Source organism: Trichosurus vulpecula, chromosome 3, assembly GCF_011100635.1.
Source record: "Trichosurus vulpecula isolate mTriVul1 chromosome 3, mTriVul1.pri, whole genome shotgun sequence".
NCBI classification, from domain to species: domain Eukaryota; kingdom Metazoa; phylum Chordata; class Mammalia; order Diprotodontia; family Phalangeridae; genus Trichosurus; species Trichosurus vulpecula.
In genome coordinates, this window is record NC_050575.1 from 412,247,824 (window position 1) to 412,274,487 (window position 26,664).

The 26,664-nt window shown below is 43.4% G+C and overlaps 1 protein-coding gene across 3 annotated transcripts in view; it reads left to right on the forward strand.

Annotated features, from left to right (window-relative positions):
* LDAH (lipid droplet associated hydrolase) overlaps positions 1-26,664 on the forward strand; it is an 81,132-nt gene that overhangs the window by 21,974 nt on the left and 32,494 nt on the right. For all 3 annotated transcript variants that reach the window (XM_036752662.1, XM_036752663.1, XM_036752664.1), the window contains exon 4: positions 20,525-20,694. In XM_036752662.1, coding sequence (XP_036608557.1) covers positions 20,525-20,694 — 170 coding nt within the window. The remainder of the gene's footprint in view (positions 1-20,524; positions 20,695-26,664) is intronic.

Genomic DNA, 26,664 nt, shown 5'->3' on the forward strand with positions numbered 1-26,664 from the left:
TGGATAGCGTTTTTCATTATGAGTCCTTTGGAATTATCTTGGATCATTGTCTTGATAAGAGGCAGCCAAGTCTTTCACAGTTGATCATTGTATTATATTGCTGTTACTGTGTACAATGTTCTGGCTTTGCTCATTTCACTCAGCATCAGTTCATGTATGTCTTTCCAGGTTTTTCTAAAATCTGCCTACTCATCATTTCTTATAGCACAACAATATTCCATCATAATCACATGCCACAGCTCGTTTAGCCATTCCCCAATTTATGGGCATCCCCTCACTTTCCAATTCTTAGCCACCACAAAAAAAGCTGAAATAAATATGTTGTACAAATAGGTGTGTTTCTCTTTTATATGATCTCTTTGGGATACAGATGTAGCAGTGGTATTGCTGGGTCTAAGAGTATGCACATTTTTTTTCTTCATTTTTATTTTTTTATTTAATATATTTAGTTTTCAGCATTGATTTTCACAAGAGTTTGAATTACAAATTTTCTCCTCATTTCTACCCTCCCCCCCACTCCAAGATGGCGTATGTTCTGGTTGCCCGGTTCCACAGTCAGCCCTCCCTCCTGTCACCCCACTCCCCTCCCATCCCCTTTTCCCTTCCTTCCTTGTAGGGCAAGATAAATTTCTATGCCCCATTGCCTGTGCATATCATTTTCTAGTTGCATGAAAAAACTTTTTTTTTGTTTGTTTTTGAACATCTGTTTTTAAAACTTTGAGTTCCAAATTCTCTCCCCTCTTCCCTTCCCACCCACCCTCCCTAAGAAGTCAAGCAATTCACAGTGGGCCACATGCGTATCATTATGTATAACCCTTCCACAATACTCATGTTGTGAAAGACTAACTATATTTTGCTTCTTCCTGACCTATCCCCCTTTATTGAATTTTCTCCCTTGACCCTGTCCCTTTTCAAAAGTGTTTGTTTTTGATTGCCTCCACCCCCATCTGCCCTCCCTTCTATCATCCCCCCTTTTTTTATCTTCCTCCTCCTTTCCTGTGGGGTAAGATACCCAAATGAGTATGTATGGTATTCCCTCCTCAGGTCAAATCTGATGAGAGCAAGATTCTCTCATTCCTCCTCACCTGCCTTCTCTTCCTACAGAACTGCTTTTTCTTGCCACTTTTATGCGAGATAATTTACCCCATTCTATCTCTCCCTATCTCCCTCTCTCAATATATTCCTCTCTCATCCCTTAATTTGATTTTATTTCTTTTAGATATCTTCCCTTCGTCTTCAACTCACCCTGTGCCCGCGCGCGCTCTCTCTCTCTCTCTCTCTCTCTCTCTCTCTCTCTCTCTCTCTGTGTATATATATATATATATATATATATATATATATATATATATATATATATATATATGTATATGTGTATGTATATATATATACACACACATATATACATACATACACACTCACATATACATATATATACATAAACATATATATATGCATATTCCCTTCAGCTACCCTAATACTGAGGTGTCATGAATCATACACATCATCTTTCCATGTAGGAATGTAAACAGTTCAACTTTAGTAAGTCCCTTACAATTTCTTTTTCTTGTTCTTTTTCTTGATTACCTTTTCATGCTTCTCTTGATTCTTGTGTTTGAAAGTCAGATTTTCTATTCAGCTCTGGTCTTTTCACTGAGAAAGCTTGAAAGTCCTCTATTTTATTGAAAATCCATATTTTGCCTTGGAGCATGATACTCAGTTTTGCTGGGTAGGTGATTCTTGGTTTTAATCCTAGCTCCATTGACTTCCAGAATATTATATTCCAAGCCCTTCGATCCCTTAATGTAGAAGCTGCTAGATCTTGGTTATTCTGATTGTGTTTCCACAATACTCAAATTGTTTCTTTCTGGCTGCTTGCTAGTATTTTCTCCTTGACCTGGGAGCTCTGGAATTTGGCGACAATATTCCTAGGAGATTTCTTTTTGGGATCTTTTTGAAGAGGCGATTGGTGGATTCTTTCAATTTCTATTTTGCCCTGTGGCTTTAGAATATCAGGGCAGTTCTCCTTGATAATTTCTTGAAAGATGATATCTAGGCTCTTTTTTTGATCATAGCTTTCAGGTAGTCCAGTAATTTTTAAATGATCTCTCCTGGATCTATTTTTCAGGCCAGTGGTTTTTCCACTGAGATATTTCACATTGTCTTCCATTTTTTCATTCCTTTGGTTCTGTTTTATAATATCTTGATTTCTCATAAAGTCACTAGCTTCCACTTGCTCCAGTCTAATTTTGAAGGTGGTATTTTCTTCAGTGGTCTTTTGGACCTCCTTTTCCATTTGGCTAATTCTGCCTTTCAAGGCATTCTCCTCATTGGCTTTTTGGAGCTCTTTTGCCATTTGAGTTAGTCTATTTTTTAAGGTGTTGTTTTCTTCAGTATATTTTTCAGTTTTTTTTGGGTCTCCTTTAGCAAGTCATTGACTTGTTTTTCATGGTTTTCTCGCATCCTTCTCATTTCTCTTTCCAATTTTTCCTCTACTTTTCTAACTTGCTTTTCCAAATCCTTTTTGAGCTCTTCCATGGCCTGAGACCAGTTCATGTTTTTCTTGGAGGCTTTTGTTGTAGTCTCTTTGACTGTTGATTTCTTCTGGCTGTATGTTTTGATCTTCTTTGTCACCAAAGAAAGATTCCAGAGTCTGAGACTGAACCTGGGTGCATTTTTGCTGCCTGGCCATGTTCCCAGCCAACTTACTTGACCCTTGAGTTTTTCTTCAGGGTATAACTGCTTGTAGAGTACAGAGTTCTACATTCCAAGCTTGGGGGGATGCGCCAGCTCTGCCACACCAGCACTCCTCCTTCCCCAAGAACCCCCAACCCAAACTGGACTTAGATCTTCAGCAGGCTCTTCACTCCTGCTCTGATCAGCCACTTAATTCCTCCCACCAGGTGGGCCTGGGGCCAGAAGCAACTGCAGCTGTAGTTCTGTAGCTGCCCCCAGGGCGATGGCCAAACCGCATACTACCTGTCCCCAGCAGTTTTCCCACTAACCTTGTCTGTTGTCTTTGGTGTTTGTGGGTTGAGAAGTCTGGTAACTGCCACAGCTCACTGATTCAGGGCGCTAGGGCAGGCTCCGCCCGGCTCCTGGTCTGGTTGGTCCGCTCCGCTCCCAGCTCCGTGCGGGATAGACCTTACCCAGAGACCATGCAGGTTGTCCTGGGCTGGAGCTCTGCTTCCCTCTGCTATTTTTTGGGTTCTACAGTTCTAAAATTGGTTCAGAGCCATTTTTTATAGGTTTTTGAAGGGACTCGGTGGGGAGTTCACGCTAGTCCCTGCTTTCCAGCTGCCATCTTGGCTCCGCCCCCCCCCCCCCAAGTATGCACATTCTTATAGGCATTTAGGCATAGTTCCAAATTGTTCTCCAGAATGGTTGGCTCAGTTCACAACTCCACCAGCAGAACACTGGTGTCCCAGTTTTCCTACATCTCCTCCAACATTTGCCTTTTCCTTTTTTGTCACATTAACCAATCTGATAGGTGTGAAGTGATATCTCAGATTTGTTTTAATTTGCATTTCTCTAATCAACAGTGATTTAGAGCATTTTTTTCATATGACCATAGGTAGCTTTCATTTCTTTGATGGAAAACTACCCATTCATATCCTTTGACCATTTATCAATTGGGGAATGACTTGTATTCTTATAAATTTAACTCAGTTCTCTATGTGTTTGAGATATATCCCTTATCAGAGATGCTTGCTGTAAATTTTTTTTCAGTTTTTCCTTTTAATTTTGGTTACATTGGTTTTGTTTGTGCAAACACGGTTTAATTTTATAGAATCAAAATTACCCATTTTGCATCTTGTAATGCTCTCTATATCCTATTTAGTCCTAAATTCTTCCCTTATCCGTAGATCTGACAGGTAAACTATTTCTCACTCTTCTAATTTGCTTACAGTATCATCCTTTATGTGTAAATCGTGTATCCATTTTGACCTTATCCTGTGTGATCTTTAAAAAGGTTTGAGAGACATGTTTCTGGATAATTTAATATTAATAAGGCCAGCAGGTTATTAATAACAGTACGGTCATTTGGCTGGCTCTCTTAGACCAGGGGAGGGGAAGGGGGACTCACAGCTAATATACCCTTTCCAATGAGGGGCTGTATCTAGGCAAAAGAATCTGTCTCCATGCAGGCTTGAGGAGAACACAATCGACTTCCCCACCTTAGATTAAATTCCTTGTTGGCTGGGCAGGTCTGACATAGTCTGAGGAGACTTAATTCAATCTCATCTGTAATATCCTTCAAGAGACTGAATTTTTTAAAAAAAATAAGGACTTTGGAAGAAGGGGAGAGCTTTGAATCTCCCCAAGTTGATATTGGTTATTAATAATCACTTCTCTCTTGGTATATGGTGAGAGATGTTGGCCTAGTAATGTTTGTCAGATGTTGAGCTCTTACCCTTACCATGGTCACTCACTACTGTGCCTTGTCCACTATTCAGTTTCTTAGCCAGTACTAGATTGTCTCGATGATTGCTGCTTTGTAATGTAGTCTGACATATGGTACTGCTGAGCCACTCTCCTTCACATTTTTCGATTCCCTTGATATTCTTGACCTTTGTTCTTCCAGATGAATTTTGCTATTATTGTTTTTTCTTGCCCTATAAAATAATTGTTTTATAGTTGGATTGGTGTGGTACTGAATAAGCAAATTAATTTATGTAGAAATTTTTATTGTATTGGCTAATGAGTATTTTTCCAGTTGTTTAGGTCTGTATTTATGTGATTGTGTTCATATGGTCCCATATTGTCTTGGCAGGTAGACTCCCAGGTGTTTTATATTGTCTGCTGTTATGTTATTTTATTTTCTGTAACCATGACTTTATCTGTAACCATAACAGTGAAGTAGCTATTTGCTGTCCTGCTGCTTTCTGGAAAAGAATTTTAGAAATGCAGCCTCTTGTTACATAGATGTTAGAATTCATTTTATATTAGCTTGCAGAACCCTTAGCCAATAATGAAAAATCAATACAGAATTCAAGTCCTCATAATTTCTTCACTTTACCAAGAGTTTAGTGAGGAATGAGAGGGATGACAGACTTTACAAAGATATTGTTTCATTTTATCTTTTGATCTGTCAGACAACAATATTGGGTTTATGTCTGGTTGTAGGTGATCAAAAAGAGCAGTGACACTGGACTTAGAAGGAAATTCAAATCCCACCTTGGCTTTTCCTTTGTGTGATGTGGACATCAAGACCATCAGCTCTTTATCTGGAGCTTGATAGTGGATTTGGTTTGGTTTTAAGTTTTTAAAATTTATTTTAAATTAAATACAAAAATAAGAAAAAGGAAAAGAACATCACCATATACACAGCAGAACATAAGGGAGAATTCAGCATAAAACAATAAATTTCCGTTTCGAGAAAACCTATATAATAAATACTACACATTGTTTTCAAAGCCGCCCAGCCTTTCCTTGTTTCCTTGTAGGTTTTCTTTTGTTTTCTGCTCTGCACTTTTCATTTTATTTCTGTCCCCCCCCCCCAAAAGAAGGCTACAAGTAAGCACAGATATCTATCTAGTTATAAGTGTATCTCTCTATATAGATATATACATATACATAGAGATCTATAAACGTACACATACATACTTACACACATATTTAAGACCATACTATGCATATTTCCCCCTGTCATCTAGTGGTGGATAGCATCTTCCTTCGTAAGTCCAAGTCTTTCCATGTTTTTCTAAATTGAACCATCTCATCATGTCCTTTACCGCAGCGACATTCCGACCCAATCACATTCTATCTGAGAGATTGTCTGTGAATGGTTTTTCCTAATTTTTCTGTATTCCTTCTATTCTTGGCTGCATAGGTTTTATTTATAAAAGGAAATTTTAATTGAAAATGATCAAAATTATTCATCTTACATTTCAACAATGTTCTCACCTTATAGTTTGACACATGTACTAGCTGTGTGACCTTGGGCAAGTCACTTAACCCCCAATTGCCCTGCCAAAAAGCAAAAAAAAAATCTGCTTCCTTTACATCTTTTTTTTCCTGTTTCTTTGAAGTTCTTGACCAAAAGGTCAAAGGTTCTTCCAGATGAACTTTGTTATTATTTTTTTCTAACTCAGGTAATCTTTTAGTAATTTAGTTGGGATGGCACTATATAAATAGATTAGGTAAAATTGTCATTTAAAAAATTATGTTGGCTTTACCTACCCATGAACAATAAATATTACTTCAGTTATTTAGATCTAACTTTATTTGTATAAAAAGTGTTTTATGTTTATGTTCATATCGTTCCTATGTCTCTTTTGGCAGGTGGACTCCCAGGTATTTTATACTGTCTAGTTTATTTTAATGATCTAAAACAATATTGAATAATATGGCTGAATAGTGTAGTTCCCCTGTTTTTCTCTTTTTGATTAAATCTATTTTAGCTTTAACTTTGTCTGTGATCATTACTGTCCCTGCTTTCTTTACATAACAAATTCTACTCCTGACCTTTATTTTATGTTTGTGTGCATCTCTCATTTTTATATCATTTCCTGCAAGCAAGATGTTGTTGAATTCAAGTTTTTAATCTGCTATCAGTTTCTACTCATAGGTAAATTGATGCCATTCACATTCTAAGCTATTATTACTTGTACATTTTCCTCCTTCCTCTCCTTCTCACCCTGTTCCTATCCCTCCTCTGCTTTACTTCTACCCTCTCACTACCTTACCCTCCTGCTCCTTAACCTACTTACCCCTCCAAGAATCCCTCTCTTATCCTCTCACCCTCTCTATCCCCTTGCCCTCTTCTCAATTTAGAACACTTTTATACCCTTATAGATATATACGTGTTCTTTCTTTAACTCATTTCTGATGAGAGTAAGATTTCAGCACTACCCATCCTCTCCCCTACTAGCTTCTTCTGTATCAATTTTTCTTTTATCCCTCATTTGTAAGAGATAATTGCTCCTTTTTAACTCTTCCAGACAGTTTTATTTTGTTTTTTAGAATCACCCTCATCATACTAAGCTCAAACCCAAGTCTTTCCTTCAAACTACCTAAATAAAAATGACAGTCATAAAAGAACAAATATTTTCATATATAAAAAGTAAACAATTTCACCTTTTTGAGTCCCTTATAATCAGTCCTTAATGTTTATCTTATATCTGTCCTGGATGTTATATGTTGAATTTTCCCTTCAGTTCTGCTGTTTTGTCACAAATACATGAAAGTCTTACAGTTCATTAAATGTCCAGTTTTTTTCATTCAAGATTATACTTAACTTTGTTGGGTAAATTACCCTTGGTTGTAACCCCAGCTCTTTTTCTCTTTGAAATATGGTATTCAATCAGTGCAGTAGCTCCTAGGTCTTGTGTAATCCTTATTGTAGCTCCACGATATTTAAATTGTTTTTTTCATGTTGCTTCCAATATTTTCTCCTTAACCTGGGAGCTTTGACATTGGCTATGATATTTCTGTAAGTTTTTCTCCTGGGATCTCTTTCAGGTGGTGATCAGTGGATTTCTTACATTTCTACTTTGCCTTCTTGTTCTAGAACTTCAGAGCAATTTTCCTTAATAGTTTCTTGTAATATTGTATCAATATTCCCTTTTTATCATAATTTTAAGCAGTCTGACTATTCTTATATTATTTCTCTTTGATCTGTTCTCCAGATCAGTTGTTTTTCTGATGACATTTCATTCTCTTCTATTTTTTCATCCTTTTGATTTTGTTATATTATTTCTTTGTGTCTTAGAACATTGTAGGCTTCCCTTTGCCCATTTCTAGTTTTCAAGGAATTATTTTCTTCCTTAAGTTTTTGATTCTCTATTTCAAGTTGGCTGACTTTCTTTTCATAATTTTCTTAGATTGCTCTTATTTTTTTTTCTAATTTTTTCTCCATCTCTCTTACTTGATGTTTAAGGTCCTTTTTTTAAGTTCTTCCAGTAAATCTTTTTGTGCTTGGGACCATTTGACATTTCTCATTGACAAGGGAGTGCCTTTTTTTTAGCTCCATTATCTTCCTTTGAATGTGAACTCAGATCTTCTTTATCCCCATAGTAGCTATCTTTGGTTGAGTTCTTTCTCTTTTGCTTACTCATTTTTATTTTATTTTGTTTTATTTTATTTTTGTTTTATTTTGTTTTTAGCAGCTGTTAGTGTGATCAAGTTTTAGTCCCAAGGTATGAGGAATAATGCTCCAAGCCTCAGGTCCTTCTTACTGTTATTTTCTGTGGTCTATCTATCTCAGGGCCCAACTTTGGGCTGTCCTCTCCACTCCCAAACCATGGGAGTGGAGCTAGTTGGGGCTAGAGTCCCCTGTCATGCTGTCCTGGAAATGATCTTGCTCCCTGCCTTCCCTCCGGTGGCTGCAAAATACAGCTGTCCTTTATAACCTGGAAATGAAGCCAGGGACTCTGCTCTCTTACAAGTGCCCACAGCCAGCAGAGTCCCCGCTCCTCACTACTGCACTTACCAGGTGTATGCTCTGGCTCCTTCTCTTCACAGCCCCAGCCTAGGATGAGTCTTGTCAGCACAGCTGTGCTTGATATCCATGGACTGTAAAAAGTCCTTCGGTCTTCTTCCCCTCAGTGTGATCCCAACCCAGCACACATCTGGTCAGCATAGTTGTATTTGGTGTCCTTCTACAGTGGGAGGTCCTTCAGTCTTCTCCTACTCAGCCATCAGACTCCCACACTGTCTGTGAGATGAAAGTTTCCATGGCTTAGGCTGCCTCTCAACCCCACTGCCCCTAGAGCTTGTTGTTTGTTGATTCTGCAACCTGGAGGTGTTTGTACTTTGCTCAGGCAGAACCTCCACTCCTAGAGTCGGGTATTTCCAGGGCTCTTCTCACATTGTCTTAGGAGAACCACTGCTATACCCTGAATTTTGTTTATTTCCGCTGTTCTGCATTCCCTCTGAGGCAATATTCTGTCTTTTTCTATGGAGGAAATTTGGAGAGCTGAAAGTTTTCTGACCTACTCTGCCATCTTCCCAGAATCCTCTTTTGGCTAACATGTTTCATCATGAGTTCTTTGAAATTGTGATGGGTCACTGTGCTCGTCAGAATTCCTAAGTCTTTCAGAGTTGATTAACTTTATCATGTTATTGTATAAATTCTTCTGATTCTGCTTACTTCACTTTGCATCAGCTCATGCAAGTCTTCCCATATTTCTCTGAAACCACCCCCTTCATCATTTCTTACAGCTCAGGAGCATTCCATCACATTCAAATATCATAATTTATTCAGCCATTTCCCAATTGATGTGCATTCCCTTAGTTCTTTACCACTGAAAATGGAGCTATTTTAAATATTTTTGCACGTGTGGATCCCTTTCTTCTTTCTTTGATCTCTTCCTAGTAGTGGCATTGCTGGGTCATACTTTAAGTTCTTTTTAGATATCGTTGCAAATTACTGTCCAAAATGGTTGGACCAGTTCGCAACTCTACCAGCAGTACCTTAGTATATCTGTTTTTCCAGAGTCCCTCCAGCATTTGTCATTTTCCGTTTCTGTTATCTTAGCCATTGTGAGCTAGACCATTTTTTCATATGGCTGTTGATAGCTTATTTTGGCGACTCAACAGTATGCTGGGCCTGAAGTCAAGAAGACTCATCTTCATGAGGTCAGATCTGGCCTAGACACTTACTATCTGTTTGACCCCGGGCAAGTCACTTAACCCTGTTTGCTTCCCTTTCTTCTTCTGTAAAATGAGCTGGAGAAGGAAAAGGCAAACCACTCTAGGATCTTTGCTAAGAAAACCCCAAATGGGGTCACAAAGAGTCAGACACAACTGAAACAACTGAAAAACAACAAAAGAGTCAATCAGCTCTTCATTTATAGTATAAATCCCTGGCTATAGTGTATAATCTTTTTCACTTATTACTGTAACCTTATTGCTAGTGTTTTATTTAAAATATTTTCATCAAGACTATATTTGTGTCACTTAGTAGGGCCTGTTTTTTAACCAATTTTTTCCCTCTAACAGTTTATATAGTATTGGAATTGTTCTTTAAATGTTTGATAGAATTCACTTATAAATCTATCTGATTCACTTTTTGGGTTTTTTTTTCCTCCTATAGGAGTTCATTTATGGCTTGTTCAATTTTTTTTTCTACTATAGGGTTATTTAAGTTATTTTATTTCTTGTTTCCTTAATGTGGGTAATTCATATTTTTATGAAATATTCATCCATTTCATTTAGATCATTTTCGTTGGCCTATATTCAAAAGAAATAGCTCCTAATAATTGCTTTCATTTTTTCCTTCATTATTTTTGAATTTACCTTCTACATTTTTGATATTGGTATTTTGGTTTTCTTTCTTTTTTAAAATTAAATTAGCTAATGGCATATATATACACATATATATATATATATAGCCTTTTGTATTTACTAGTTCATTGTGTTGGTTTTTTTTTCTTTAAAATTTGTAAAATATCCCCTTTGATTGTCAGCATTTCTATTTTGGGATTTAGTTGAGTGTTTTTAATTTGTTAGTTTTTTAGTTTTAGGGTTTTTTTTAGTTACATGCCTAATTCATTGATTTGATCTTTTCTCTCTTATGTCAATGTAAGTGTTTAGAGATATAAATTTTCTCCTAAGTACTGCTTTGGCTGCATTCCACAAATTTTGGCACATTGCTTCATTTTTGTCATTATCTTTAGTGAAAGTATGAATTCTGTGATTTATTGTTTTACTTGCTCATACCTGGATCTCTGTCCCTTCAGGTGGTTACTGCTAAATCTTCTATCACTGAGGCCTAAATTTTTCTTTCAGGCAGCTTGCACTATTTCTTAACCTTGACTTGGAAGCACTGGATTTTGGCTATAATATTCCTGGGAATTTTTGGGTTCTCTTTTAGGAGCTAACCTATGAAGTCTTTCAATTTCTATTTCACCCTCCAGTTCTAAGAGATCTGGGCAGTTTTTTCTTTTATGATTTCTTGAAATATGATATTGAGGTAACTTTCACATAGTCCATTGATTCTTAAATTATCACTCGTTGATCTGTAATGCAGATCACTAGTTTTTACTATGAGATAGTTCACATTTTCTTCTATTTTTTTCAGATTTTTTAAAATTGTTTTATTATTTCTTGATGTCTCGAGACATTCATTTTCATTTGACCAATTCCAGTTTTCAAGGACTTATTTTCTTCAATAATATTTTGCACTTTTTCTCTAAGCTGTTGATTCTCTTTTCATACCTTTGTTCCATAGTGTTCATTTGGTTTTAAAAATCATTTTTAGCTCTTTAAAAAAAAACCACTTCTAGAAATTCTTGATGGGCTTCTGCCCAGCCTACATTTTCCTTTGAGGCTTTGCTTGTAGATGTTTTCAAGTCACTGTCTTCTGCATTTATGTCTTGAGCTTGCGTGTCACCATGGGGCAGGAAATTATTTTCTTTTTTTGCTTATTCTTCTGGCCTGATTCTTTATTTTGGACTTTATATTCATGCTGAGCTCTGCTCACCTCTTGGGTGATGTCTGGCCTGAGTTTTTGTCTTTTTTATGTGCTGCTGCTGCTTTCATAGCTCTATCTGAGGCCTACAATGTTTCAGTGTTATCATGTAGTGTGATCCAGGGAGGCTCAAGTTCTGCCTCCCCTTCCTCCACCATCTTGACTCCACTTGGTGGGCTCCTTTGCTACAGAGATGGTGGTCTGTGTCAGACAAACTCAGTGCCTTGACAAAACCTTATGAATCTAATTTTATAGTCAGATTCATAGATTCTGGGCTACTGAATTCCTGTGATTCTTTATTAATTACATAGATATGAGGGGCCGCAGAAGGTGAGCCCAGGAGGGCAGAGAAAGTGTCAAAGATATGGCTGTGATCTTGGCAAAAGGGCTCAATGATGGAACCATTAAGGAGAAGTCAGTCTAGACAGTCATAACCTGTTCAAGGAGCTCCCTGGACACGAGTCTGCAGTCAGGCTGGCCAGCCTTCCACTGCTGGGGGACGGGGGGCTCAGGGAGCAACTTCGGGGTCAGGGCTCAGCCTTCTCTGCCATTCATTCATCAGGTTTTTCCTGGCTAGACTTCTGGGGTCTTGGCCATTCCTCTGGTGCATGCATGATTCTTGGCTACAGGTTGGCATCCAGAGAGTTTGTGAGGGCTAGAGAAGGTATCTGTTGATCACAAGGCATGATCCTCTGACCCTGGCCCATCAGTCATACCTCCTTGCCTCCTGCTGTCAATCCCCACCCCTGCATTCAGGCTCTTAAGATCCTCTCCCCTCCAGCTATGCTCTCTGCCTTCTGGTCCTCCCTCCATCCACCTGCCAGGATAGTCTCGTTCATTGATAGCCATGGCCTGGCCACTTCTCCCTTTCTGCTTTTCCAGCTGTGATGGAACTGCTCCCTGTGCTCCTGAGGTCTTCCTTTCTCACTGTTCTTAGCAGTGCCCTCTGGTAAGAGGTGATTATATTCAGCGTTAGGACAAATGCTAAGGAAGTTTCTGGGAGCAAGGTGTTGCTTGGGGTTAGGGTCTCCTATCAGGGCAGGCAGGTTTGAATTGAGTGTTAAGCAGCAGCTGAGGTTTTCCCAGCATGCTGAGAGAGGTTAAAATTAACCCTCCATAAAGGGTTAATGGGGTACACTAGTTGTAGAAGATAGGACTCAAAAGAGAGGCCATAGAGGGCCTTGGCTCCTTGAATTCACCCTTTGTGCCAAGTGGGGCAGCAGGGAACCCCTCCTGAGCAGGCTGTTCTCCCTCCTGAGATCCTGGGAAGGAGCGAGGGTGGAGGTGAAGTTTCCTAGGCCACAACCTAGCCTGGCCCTGCAACATACCGTGCCCAAGGAAGTCTGGCTCTGGCGCTTGGAATTCAGGTTTGGATCATGATGGACAGCTTCTATTGAGACTCACCACAGCCTTCCTCCTGCTGGATCTTTTGCCATGATCTAAGGAGATGGGTGGAGGAGAGGGCCCTTGGGGGTCGCTCTTTCTTCCTCCTCTTCTGCTGTGCCATTTTGGGTAGCCCAAGAACTGCCTGAAGGATACAGGAAGCCCACGAACCTCACTCCAAGAATAAAGCCCAAGCAGGTATTGTTCTAACATAGAGAAAACAGAGAAAATCCTCCCACGCATGAGCCTTTTCAAGAAGTCTCTATCTGGCTTTCCATGAACATGTTGAAAGGTAAACAGTTAGAAACCATATTCCAGACATGCCGCATTATCACCGTCCTCCAGGGAGGACAGTCGGGAACAGCTGCTCCCCAGGCTCTGATGGGAGTAATTCAGACGAGAAGAAGAAACAGACTGGAGGACCAGAGAATGTGAGCTCTTTGGCTGAGGAGTTTGCTCCAGATCCAGCTTCCTCGATGGCAAATTTATCATCAGTAATTCTAGTCCTGTGTTCCCATAGATGCTCCTATCCTGAATTCCTACACAGCAGCTGCACACAGGACAGTCATGTGACCAAAGAGAGTTATGGTTCATAGGTGACCCTCCAAAATACTTGGTACAAGTTTCTGCAGGACTACAGGGTGGGGTAGACCCAGGGGAGTCAGAGCAGATTAATAATTTGAACTCAGGGGCAGCTAAGTGGAATAGTGGATAGGACACCAGGCCTAGGGTTGAGAAAATCTGAATTCATATCCAGCCTCAGAAACTTATTTGCTGTGTGACCCTGGGCAAGTCACTTCACCCTGTTTGCCTCAGTTTCCTCATGTGTAAAATGGGCTGGAGAAGGAGATGGCAAACTGCTCCAGTATCTTTGCCAAGAAAACCCCAAATGGGGTCACCAAGAGTCAGACGCAACTGGAATGACTGAACCAGAATTGCTCGACTCCAGGAAATCCCGTCCAGATCCAGAGCTTTATTTACTGAAACTCGGAGGAGCCTAAATGTGGGACAATTAGGTGGTTAAGCTTGTGGCTTGAGGGGTGGGCTGCATTAGTGAAACATGGAGGAGATTAGGGGAAGGAAGAGAAGGGGTTTGGCTGTGACTGGAGTTGTTGGGACAGAAGAAGGGAATTTGAGGGGCATTGTCAGGTGATTCAGAGACCAGTGTGGATGCCCTGGAAATTTGCCAACATAGCATTTTGAAAATGTGCCAGAGGCAAAAGCGAGGCCAGGCTACAGAGGATGAGCGTGAACAGGAGAGCATGGCACTGCCCTGCTGCAGCCTGGAACAATGCAAGGGAGCCAAGGGCATCAGGGAGGCTTGGTTTGGTTTGGTTTGGTGTATTTAAAGCTCCTCTGGGAGAAAAAGCAGGATCAAAGTAGAGAGGGCTAAGTAAGGCCTTTGCTTGAAGTTGGTGGGGCCATGACAACCAGCACCAGGGACACGGGAGGAAGGAATGCTCAGTTCTTATCTTGAGAATGACCATTGCTCTGGACATGACTAAAGGGAATGGATGCCTGGAATAGGAACCAGAAAGCTTCCCCAGCTGAACTGGAGTGCACAGCCTCCAGCCTGGATGGACTTCATCTTTGGGCTGATGGGTTGGCCCTGCCACCGTCAGGGATATTTGATAGGTTGTGGAAAATGCAAAAGGGACACCCCCTCCCCCACCCCAGATTGGAGAAGGGCAAGTTTCCCAAAGTCTTTCAGAAAGTCAGCAAAAGTGGCTTAAGCATTTGCCATGTATCAGGCACTATGCTAAGCCCTAGGGATGCCCAACAAGACACAAGCATGATCTCTGCCCTTCAAAGGACTCCCATTCTAACAGAGGACAACTATGGCTATATTACACATGGGATGTAAATGGAAGATATAGAATGGCCATTCTCAGAGGGTAGACACTGTAGGCCTGTGAGCTTGATTGATTGATTCTTGGGAAAATTCTAGAATAGACCATTAGAGATGTCGGTGAAATTCTGGAAGGGAATAGGATGTGGTGATCCCAAAGAGCTCCCAGATATGCCAAGAACAGGCTCTGCCACACAAACCTGATTTCCTTTTTGGACAGGATTGCTGAACTGGTAGACGAGGGAATGTTGTGGAGATGACTGGTCTAGATTTGAATGTGTTTGATAAAGACTCTCATGCTGTTATTGTAGAAAATTGTGGAAAGATATGAATTGAGCAATAATATGACCAGATGGTTGCTGAAGTAGTTGGATGGCCAGACGTGAAGAGTTCTACTTAATGGTTGCATGTCAGTGAGGCTGCTGGTGTCCAGTGGAAGACCCCAAGGATCTGTGCTTATTCCTTTGCTGCTGAACGTTTTGATCAGTGACTTGGACAAAAGTCCAGACTCACATCTGTAGGTGACACAGAGTTCAGAGGATTAGCTAACACTAGATGGTGAGTCAGGATCAGAAAGGACCTTGATGGGCTCTTAAAGCATTAGGCCTATCCAATAAGGTGATCTTGTGTCATCTTGTTGGCCTCTTCCAGGTTTTTTAAGTATGAAATAAAAACAAAATTTTGTAGATGTCCATGGAAGCCTGTTTTCCAGCTACTGATGAAAGTACATTTCAACAGCAGCATAGACTAAGCTGAGGCCTAGAGGATGATGGGCCTGTGACTGATGGTCTGATGCCTCCATGCTGGAGATGGACCAGTCCCTGCCCTCTAAGAGCTTACATTAGGGGTGTGTGAAGTTGTTTGAAATGCTTTGGGGCTCATAAGACTGTTTTTGGTTTTTCCCAGACTTGGCATACTCAGTGTTTATGGGAGCATAACCACACTTGGAGGGTGCATGATATTGTCCCTTTCTCCACTACCCCATATCCCATGAGTTGTGCACAAGCTGGCAGTGAGGCCCCTGCACTTGTGGGACTGAAGCTTGGGTCAGAGGCTCAGACTCTAAGCCTGCCCACTTTTGGAGGCTTCACTACCCCTTGGGCTCCCCAAGCATGCATCTTATATCCCGTGGAGAGGCACCCAAGTGAGCCTTCAGTGAAGGCTCTGGGTACTCGGTATGTGTTTACTGATTAATAGATGAGAATGAGAATCCCATCTGTGCCCATATAAAGAGACCTTGTGAGGACTGTGGGAGATCCAGTGCATCCTGGGATCTAGGCAGTGCCAGGCAAAGTAGGCATTTTCCTTATAGCCTGTTTTGTGGTATGATACGGCAACTTTTAAGTATGTGACACAGACCCCAATGATAAAATCTTGTAGACTGTAGAGAATGTGAAGATTTTCACCTACACACCTGAGAATTCATGGACATTAAGCAGAACCCAGTGGTAACAGATTCATTCTTTTTGTTTTCTCCAACACTGAGCTGCCAGGAATAGAAAAAACTGCAGTCACCATGGAAGGCAGAGAGGCTGGGACCACTTTCTGAAAGGGCAGTCTCTGAGCAGATACTGCTTGGGCCCAAGGAAATATTTTAGTGCATATTCTGATTTTCTGTTAAAGAGGAAAAAGATGAGGATGGAGAACAGGAACTGGAAAGAACTTTTACCATTTCGGATATCCCACAGATTGATGTCAGTGGCGGACTCCCCCTCTATATTGTCCTATTCAGAGGTTCTCATAGGTCCTATTGCTTGGCCATAATTTGCTCTCTTCACCCATTGAGTTTCTTCTGCAGAAAAGGCTTTCAGGCAGCCTATGTCCCTAGGCCTATTCATGGTGGCAGCTTTTATGTTATAGGGTCTTTGGGGCAGGGGTTTGACCTTGGAGGAGCAAGTTGTGATTGAACATGACTGGTGAGGGGATGGAGAGGGAGATAGAAAAGATGAAGGTACTAGGTATAGGAACATCGTAGAGGATATCTGGGGTAGTCTGGAGTACAGCCTGGAGCGGAATGAAAACATGAGTGGTCTGGGTATACGCCTCAAAATGGAAGTTCTGAAAGGAACCAGCCAATCAGAGGGAAAGGCTGCAGGGGCAGAAAAGCCTTCCAGTGGATGAATTCCAGGCTTGAGCCATGATGAGGATTCTGAGGTGTTGTAGAGGAAGTTTGGGTATGGAGAGTATGGAGTACAGCCAACTGATGCTATCAAGAATGATGCTGAGCAAATGGGTATGCAATTTAGACATAGAAAATTAGGAGAGCAAGGAATAGTTTACCTGTCAGAACTATAGGGAAGAGAAGAATTTATGACCAAACAAGAGATAGAGAACATTATGAAATGCAAAATGGTTAATTTTGATTAAATTAAAAGGTTTTTGCACAAACAAAGCCAATGCAACCAAGATTAGAAGGAAAGCAAAACTTTTTACAGCCAGTATCTCTGATAAAAGTCTCATTTCTAAAATATATAGAGAATTGAGTCAAATTTATAAGAGTACAAGTCATTCCCCAATTGATAAATGGTCAAAGGATATGAACAGGCAGTTTTCAGATGAAGAAATTAAAGTTGTCTGTAGTCATATAAGAAAAATACTCTGAATCACTATTGATTAGAGAAATACAAATTAAAACAGCTTTGAGGTACCACAACACACCTATCAAATTGGCTAACATGACAAAACAGGAAAATGATAAGTGTTGGAAATGTGGGAAAATTGGAACACTGGTGCATTGTTGGTAGAGTAGTGGACTGATCCAGTTATTCTGGAGAACAATTTGGAACTGTGCCCAAAGGGCAACCAAACTGTGCATACATAACCTTTGATACAACAATACCACTGCTAGGTCTATATCCCAAAGAGATCGTAAAAAGGGACCCACATGTACAAAACTCTTTATAGCAGCTCTTTTTGTAGTGGCCAAGAATTAGCAATTGAGAGGATGCCCATCAATTGGGGAATGGCTGAACAAGCTGTGGTATGTGAACATAATGGAATACTTTGTGCTTTAAGAAATGACGAGCAGGCAGATTTCAGAAAAACCTGGAAAGGCTTACATGAACTGATGCTGAGTGAAGTGAGCAGAACCAGGAGAACATTGTATACAGTTACAGCAACATTGTACAGTGATCAACTTTGATAGAATTAGCTCTTCTCAGCAATACAATCAATGATCTAAGACAATTCCAAAAGACTCATGAGGAATAATGCTATCCACATTCAGCAAAAGAAGTATGGAGTCTGAATGTAGATTGAAGCAGACTATTTTCTCTTTTTTTGTTGTTTTTTGTTTTTTCTTTCTCGTGGTTTTTCCCTTTGTTCTGATTCTTCTTTCACAACGTGACTAATGTGGAAATATGTTTAGTATGATTGTACATGTATAGCCTATGTCAGATGGAAAGCTGTCTTGGGGAGGGGGGGAAATTTAGAAACCAAAATCTTATAAAAGTGAATGTTGGAAACTATAAATAAATATAGTTTAACTGTTCCTTCCTTTTAATAGCCACATGAGGTGGGTTACATCAAAGTGATTAATGCCATCTTAGAGATGAGGCCATTGAAGCTCAGACAGGTTATATATGATTTGTCTGTAGTTACAAGGTTCTTGAGTTGCTTAGACAGGACTTGAACCTAGGCTTTTTGATCCTCAGCCCAGTGCTCCTTCCCCCACCTCTTAGGCATGAGCAGTATAGCTTGGGGGCCTTTGTTACAAACCTCCTCTTCCCCCTGGGAACTGTGGCTGTGATTTCTATGCACACTTGAGGTTACTGGCTTTATTAGAGGACCTTTGACATTTGAGATCATTGGAGTCTGGCAGGGGTCCTTTGTCCTCTTCTGACTCCCTCTGAGTGCTGTTGGCTTCAGAAAATCGATTTCATCACATCACTAACAGGACATATTAGCAGCTCCTTGAATTCCTTTGGCTGAATAATAGGTAGTGACAGGAACATTCACATTCATGAGGAGGCATCTCATTTACTAGTTTCTAGATGTCTTTGTAGGAAGACAAAAAAAATAGCACGAGCTCTTTACCTTGGAGGCCCTCTATCTGCTAGCTCAGCACTGCAGGCACAGCACTTCACCTGTGGGCATGAGCCCTGCGCTCTCCTCTGGAGATTTGGTGAGCTTTGATGCGTTAGGCTGTGAAACTAACTGTAGGCTGGCAGAAGAGCAGGGATTGTAACATTGTAAACATTTAGTAAGCACCTACTGTGTGTCGGGCACTGTGCTGAGCACTGGGCATACAAAGAAAGGCAAAGGATAGTCCCTGTTATCAAGGAGCTCCCAGAACATTCAGGTAGCTATGTACAAACAAGCTACATGCAGGACACCCTGGAGATAATCAGCAGAGGGAAGGCACCAGCATTGAGAGAGACAGAGAAGGCTTCCTAGAGAAGGTACGATTTTATCTGAGGCCTGAAAGAAGCCGGGGCAGCCAAGGGACAAAGAAGAGGAAGGAAAACATTCTAGGCAGGGAGGCAGGCAGAGAAAATGCCTGGGGCTCAGGAAGCCAAGGAACAGCCAAGGGGCTGCTGAACCAAGGAGTACCTGGGGGAGGGTGGAAATGTGGGGAAGGGGCAAGTTCTGAAGGGCTTTGAACACCAGATGGAAGATTTTCTGTTTGGTCTGAAAGGTGATAGGGAGCTACTGGAGTTTCTAGAGGAGGCGAGTGACACAGTCATGTATGGGCTTATGCTGATTGTAGTGAATGGAGTTTTGAACTTGAACTGAGCAGAGGCTTCCTTTGAATCTTGCCATCTGTTCCTCACATGCCCTTCTTGGCAGAGGTGGTGCCCCAGAAAGCCCCTGGGGTGGCTTCCCTGAGGCCCTGACCTCTGTAGGGGCAGCCTTCTACAGGAGGTCTGTCTTCCCCCTCCCGTTCTGTACACTGGCTCCTTGAAATGACTTGATCTGTGTGATGTCATCTAATCACCACATTCCCCCCTCCGTCCTCCAATGTCCTGAGAGCACAGACTCTTCTCCTCTATTCCCCAGTACTGACTATAATAGCACCTGGTCCCTAGGCAGTGTGGAGTTGAATTGAATTGAAGTGGGCAGTGTCTGTAATAGAAAAAAGTCAGAGACAGTTCTTGTTCTCTAGTGGCATTCAGCCCAAGAGGGAGATGAGATGAATGATGTGGGACCTGCCCGGGACTTTAAATGACCCGGTGGCATATCAGAAAGGACAGTGAGTCACGTAGGTGGGAGATGACTGCCAACCCGAGCCTTGGTTCTGAGGCAAAACTAGAAGCATTCTGAGAGCCCAGCATGGGGAGCCCCAGCAGAGGCTGAGAGGGGGAGTGGAGCCTTGGGGGAGCTGCCACAGCTTCTGCCACGTGCTCTCAACCAACTGTCCTCTATGAGAAGCAGCAAGTGGGTCAGTGTGGTTAGATTGTGGAAGTCATGGAGGGAGGAAATGTGTAAGAAGGATGCATGAAGAAAGACTCAGTGTGCCCAGCACTGGGCCAAGCTGGGATAAAGATGGGAGGGGCAGTCCATGAAGTTCCCGCCCTCCTTGGAGCCCCCACCACATACAGAAGAATGGGAAGGCTGGCAGGAGCTTCACCTGCCAAACAGAGGCTTTTGTGTTTGACCATAGGAGGAGTAGGGAGGGATCCAAGAGAGAAGGGACGGGGTAGACTCTTACTGCAGGGCAGGGTTGGCAGCAGTATGTCACCCTCCCCAGCACCACTGCGGCAGGGCTGTGCCTGTCTGCTCAGGAGAACACCAGAGGCGCAGGTGTGGGCTCACGTACACATGATGCACACGCCATTAAATTCCATCTCATGGCCCTAGGGTCTGCAGTCTCCAGTGTGGTTTGGAGTTGGTGAAGGGCTGATCCCTCCAAAGCCATTTTCTGTGTGTTCCCTCCTCAGATCCAAGTCCACGAAAGCTGGATGATGTCTTTGGACTTGCAGGCCAGGTGGAGCACAAGCTGGCCTTCCTGAGAAGGCGCGTGCCAGCAACGCTGAAGCTGGTGCTCATGGGCCACTCGGTCGGCAGCTACATCCTGCTGGAGATGATGAAGCAAGCCCCTCAGCTTCCGGTGGGTATAGACTGCATGGTCCTGGTGATAGCAGTTATGCCATTGGCCTTTATCAAGTGTCCCAGAGTCTCCTTATGGTTGGTCAGCACAAGTGGGTGAGAGGCCAGTTACCCGATGGGGATGCAGAGCACTGTAGACTGATGGGTGTCAGAGGTGGGATCTGAACTCAGGTCTCCTGACAGCAAGCCCAGCGCTACATGCCATAGGAAGCAGCCACCAAGAAGGTTGCATGGCTCTGAAGATTAGCTCAGGCATGGTTCTGGAGAAACCTCCCTTGACCCACAGTGCTGTGTTTAGCCCCTCCTGGGTCCGGGCACTGCACTGGCCACTGGGGACGCAACTCCAATGAATGATACCTTTCCTGCCTCCCTGCAGGGCCCCCTCTAATGGGAGTCACAACAAGGTACTATCTATACATACTTATGTGTGGTTAGTAGCCACAGTGTCCACACAGCAGCTTTGGTGGGGGGGTGGGGAGGTGCACATGAGCTGTTGTGGAGAGCAGGAAAGGTGGGAGGGTATGTGCATGGGCCATTGTGGGAAGCAGGAAAGAGGGGCTGTACATGGGCCGTTGTGGGGAGTGGAAAAGGTGGAGGGGCTGTGCATGAGCTATTGTGGGGAGCAGGAAAGGGTGACTGCACATGGGCCATTGTGGGAAGCAGGAAAGGCTTCATGCAGGGTGTGATGCTGGAGCTGTCCAGGCCCAAGGTGCAATGATGGCCCATGGAGAGTCATGGGCAGAGGCACAAGAGAAGACCTTTTAGCCGGCCTGCTAAGGTGTGAAGCACTGGTAAGGTGGAGGTGTGAGACAACCGGGCAGCCAACCACACGTGTAGAGTAAGAAGCTTCCTCTCTGTAGAGAGAGGGGTCAGGGCCGAAAAGGAAGAGCAGAAGAAGCTGAGAGAGTCAGCTTGAGGCTTTGAGAGAGTGAGAGAGCATCCTGAGGGCCCAGGGGTCAGTGTTCTCCTGAATGGGAGGAGAGAATTCTGACAGGTGTAGTCAGTCCTCTGCCTTCCCGCCTTTACCTTAGAGCCTCATTTTCACATTCACGTTGGCAGCCTCACACATCAGGGACTGCTATCCTGCTAGGCACTTCCTGGTCTTGTTCACCTACTGCTGGAGGGTAGAGAGCTCCCGGCATTGACTGCATATTTCCGTTGTTGGCCTTTAAAACTCAAGGTTTGGGCGCCTAGGTGGCGCAGTGAGCAGAGCACCGGCCCTGGAGTCAGGAGGACCTGAGTTCAAATGCGGCCTCAGACACTTGACATATTTCCTAGCTGTGTGACCTTGGGCAAGTCACTTAAGCCCAATTGCCCTGCCAAAAAGCAAAAAAAAACCAAAAACCAGACTCAAGGTTTGTGTAGCAATTGTGCCCCAAAGCTGATGTAAGGCCTTTGGGCTCCACACTCAGTTGTGCAAGGGCAGTGCCTTGGCTCAGTGAGGAAATAAAGGTTCGAATGAACTTGGCACCAGAATGTCAGCAGCCGCTGGCAGTCACCCCCAAGGTTGCTGTTAATGGTTCATCACATCCACAATGAGGAGGAAAGTGTTGACGGTGCTGTAATTTCAGGTGTTGCGGAAGGTGAAGATTGTCAGAAATCAAGGCTTTTTTCTGACTGTAGCTAGTGGAGGTGGAAGGGTCAGAAAAGGGAACTTTGAGGATGGGGGAGACCTGGGCATGTCCCTGGGCAGAAGGGAAGGAGCCAGCAGAGAGGGAGAGACTGAAGACAAGTGAGAGAGAGAAGGATGATGGGGGCTGGGGAAGGAGAAGATGTGGTCTGCTGGAGGAGACAGGATGGAAGGGGATCATCTGAGCAGGTCAAGAGGTGAGGCCACATCTTCATGTGAGTTGGGGTGAATGGTGCAGAAGACACCTGAGTGAGAGGGGAAGGGGAGCCCGTGGCCAACGGCTTCTTTCCCTGATATGTGCTTCTTACTGAATGGAGTCAAAAGGACACTTGTCCTGGTGGTTCTAGTCAGAGCTCTCAGAACTCCCTTCTTTTGCTCCCATCGGCCCCCTGTTGCAACAATTTGCTAGCGGCTGCTGAAGGGGTGTAAGACACCAACAGCCAGCACACAGAAAGCTGCCAACACAGGTTCTTTTGATCTGTTTTACTAAGGAAAGTAACATTAAGGAGTTAACAATCTTACTTTAATCCAGCATACACATATCATTCACTTAGTTCAAGGGAAAAAGCCAGCACCCCAAACGTCAGAGCAAATACAATTACAAACATCAACAGACAGACCTCATCTGATTGAAATCTCAGTGTATAGTTACCAGGGTTTAACAAAGTCCCAACATCTGGGTTAGGAGCTGGAGGGCTCTTAACTACAGCTGCCCAGAGTCTCCACATCAGCACACTGCCAAGGGTGAGAGCCCTAAGCAAATAGCTCTGTTCTCTCTTTATATTCACTCTTTAGCCATCATCAAATGTCATCTGAGGACCAGAACTTGGGCTCCTACTATTGGCTCTGGTCTTAGCAACTCCCCTTAGGTCCCTGAGGGCTTCACGCCCACATAGGCTTAGCACCTAGTAAATAGGGATTTGGGCCTGGGGCTTTGCGCCTAGTATGACTCAATCAAAGACAATCATTTTAAGACAGTAAGAAAGTCCCACCTTAATTGATATTACACCCCGTCAGAGGAGGGGAGGTAACAGTTCAGTTCTTCCAGTCTTAGCAGAGTTGGGAAATTGAAACCCTTCCCTGTATAGCGGCTTTTGTCAGATGCACCAACCACTAAACCAGGGTTATCACTGGCATTTGGGATCCATATCTTCATTTTCATTTTTATTAAAAGAGAAATTGAGTTATCAGGTAGGTAAAAATGCCTGAATCACATCATGGGATCATTGATTTGGAACTAGACAGAACATTGAAGGACACCTCCTTCCAACCCCCTTGTTCTCCTGATGCAGAAGTGGAGGCGCAGAGGGCTGGCAGTGACTCACCCAAGGTGGCATGCCAGGCCTGGTTCCTCAGACTCTAGTTCTGGTTCTCTTCCACGGCCCCTCCCTACCTCTAATTCCCTGAGAGAGAGAAGGCTAGAAAGAGTGCCGAGAATCCTCAGGTCACCTGGTGCTTCATTTAACCGAAGGTCTGAAGTGCTTCGGGCTATGCCAAGACATTTGGGGACATCCCCGTTTTCTGCTCAGCTTCCTCCTCCAAAACTCCTCCAAACACTAGACCAACTCCAAGGAATCATTTTTGCTGCCAGCTCAGCATAGAAAAGACAAAGAAAGCTGAGATGCCGGGGATGGAGAATGCTCCAGGACCCAGAGAGTGGCTGTGTACCAAGCAGGAGGAGGCCCCAGACTCATCCTGGGCACCCGGGCAGACTGAGGAGGGGACCTATACCCAGCACCATACAATCTTGTGCACAGAGCAAGGAGAAAGTTCAGAAGCAAGTAGCAGAGCAAGATCTCATCCCAGCTTGTACCCCAGCCTGAAGGCAACATCTGCAGCAGCCTGCTGTTACTCAGACCAGGGTGTCAGGGATATGGTGCACTGGCTCTGATCCCTTTGAGATAACTTAAAGCTCAAAGGTCCCCAGCCTGTCCCTAAGACCCTGGAATAACTCAGTACCCCAACAAAGCAGCCCTAGAGGCCAGCCCTAACATCAAGCTTGAAGGCAGAAAATAGGCTGGAAGTATGAGCAAACAAAGAAAGAACCCCACCATAAAGAGCACAGTGGTGTTAGAGATACCCACAACACACACCCAGGAGGACAGAACTGACCACAAACCATGTACGAGCAAAGCCTCCAAGGAGAGCACAGCTCAGATCAAGGTTCAGCCAGGATTCTGAGAAGAGAGGAAGCAGAATTTGTAAAAAGAGGAAAAAAATGATTTTTTTGCAAATGAAATGAAGAGAGGGAAAAACTTGGAAAAGCAAGGAGATTTTTGGAAGAAAGAATTGGAAAGTTTGGCATGAGAGGCACCAAACTTGCCCAAGCAACAGACTTCTTGGACACTAGTCCAGATGGAAGAGAAGCCAGTGGCCCAAGAGGCAGTGAAACATCTTAAAGGCAAGTCAGAAGACTGAAACAATGGAAGAAAATGGAAAGTGTCTCATAGCACAAACCGCTGACCTGCAAAACATATTGATGAGAAATCATTTAAGGATCATTGGACCATCTGAAAGCCATCACCAGAAAAAGAACCTGCACATCATGTTTCAAGAAATCATGAAATAAAACCACCTAGATCTCTTAACCAAAGGACAAAGTGGGAATAGAAGGAATCCAGAAACTTTCCGAAAGAAACCCCAGGGACATCCCAGCCAAAATCTCAAGCTTCAGATCAGACAAAAATATTGGGGTGGCCAAGCTCCTGACAGCCTTCACACAAGAGCTGGCTCTGTTTCTTCCCAGACTCCTCCTGGAGGTTTCTTGGTGGGACTGTGGTTTAGGGCTCAGCCAGGGCAGAGAAGGGGGCGGTCACCAGGACCTGGTCGGTCTCTTCTGCAGAGGCTCCCCGAGCCAGCAGCCTGGGATCCCAAATATGCTGTAGCGTTTCAGCAGTGCTCCTTCTGTTATTGGGGCCTGTGTTGTGTGTGCATTCTGACCTCCAGCTGGCCTGGTTATAGGACCTGCTTCCTGCTTCAGCACCGCTTTCTATCCATTTTTGCCTGGTGCCTGAAACAGCCGCTCTGCCTCTCTTGGATTCTACATTCTTTATGCTGACTTGGTACGTTTAATTTTGATCTTTTTTTAACCTTAGTTGCTGAGCTTCAGTTCACTCAGAGATATTCATGGTCTCTGACAATGGCCTTGTGTGGAATTAGGATGAATGCATTTGTGCTCCCTGGAAAGGGCCTGAGGTTTGTCCTAGCCAGCCCTCTGGGGCTCCAGAGGCCCTCTCACAGGTGTGTACAGCTCTCCTTTCTAAGGGGGGTGGGGGGGCACAGTGACAGTGGGAGGTGGGCTTCCCGCTCAGATTCCTGCTGACACACACAGTCACCCCACACCTCTGGTGCAGAGGGCAGTGCTTTGCCTTGTTCAGACCAGGAAGAGCACAGTCTTCTTTTTAAATCAGGTTTATATTATTGAATTTTAGAATCTTGTATGAATAGCCCTTCCTCCACCCAACCCTTTGCTTTGTGTGGGATAAAGAACAAAGCACCTTCAGCAGTAGAAATGAGAATTCCTGGCCCACACCGATTCCTAGATCCATCAGGGTACAAAGGAACTGAGAAGAGAGCCATTTTCCCTGAAAACAAAAAGGTTTTCCTTATCGTTCAAGTGCTCTATCATATAATTCAGCTCTGAGTTTTTATCTCATCCCCCCTTCAAAATAAAAGCCGCTAATTTCACTGCGACATTACCTCAATTTCACACGTTCTCAGTTTTCCTAGTATCATTTTCTTTTTCCTCTCTTTCAAATTTCCCAGGTAGCCATTTCTTGTCTTGTAGGTTGGGGTGTTGGAAGGAGGACATGTATAAGCAGAAGGAGGGTGAGCAGAAGGGTGAAGGACCTCAAGGCCCCACCCACTGAGGATCAGTCAAATCAGTGAGTGTGGCTAGCCTTAGGAGAGACATAAAAATCACCCTTCAAACATTTGAAAGACCCTCAGCTAGAAGAGGGATTGGAGACTTGTGGTTAAGAGGGTATAGGGAAGATCCTCGAGGAGTCTACCTCTCCCACTGAGCCTCCATCAAAGAAAACCAGAGAGAAGTGGTAGCAAGACTCACCCTCTATCCTAGGGCTGAACCAGAAGTCAGCCAGAAACCTGGGGAACCTCTGAGCCACCAGACCCCAGGACAGGTGTCCACAGCTCTCCAGGGAACCTGCAGGGAACCCCATCTCTAAGGACATAGTCAAGGGTGGCACCAACTTTTCATTTGGCAGTTATGCCAGGAGAAAGAGGCAGAGACAGGCCAGCGCCACCAAGGGATAGACCCAGGAGCCAAGGCTTTGCCATGCCCGTCCAGGAAGACTCCAGAGGGGGCAGGACCAAAAAGAGTCT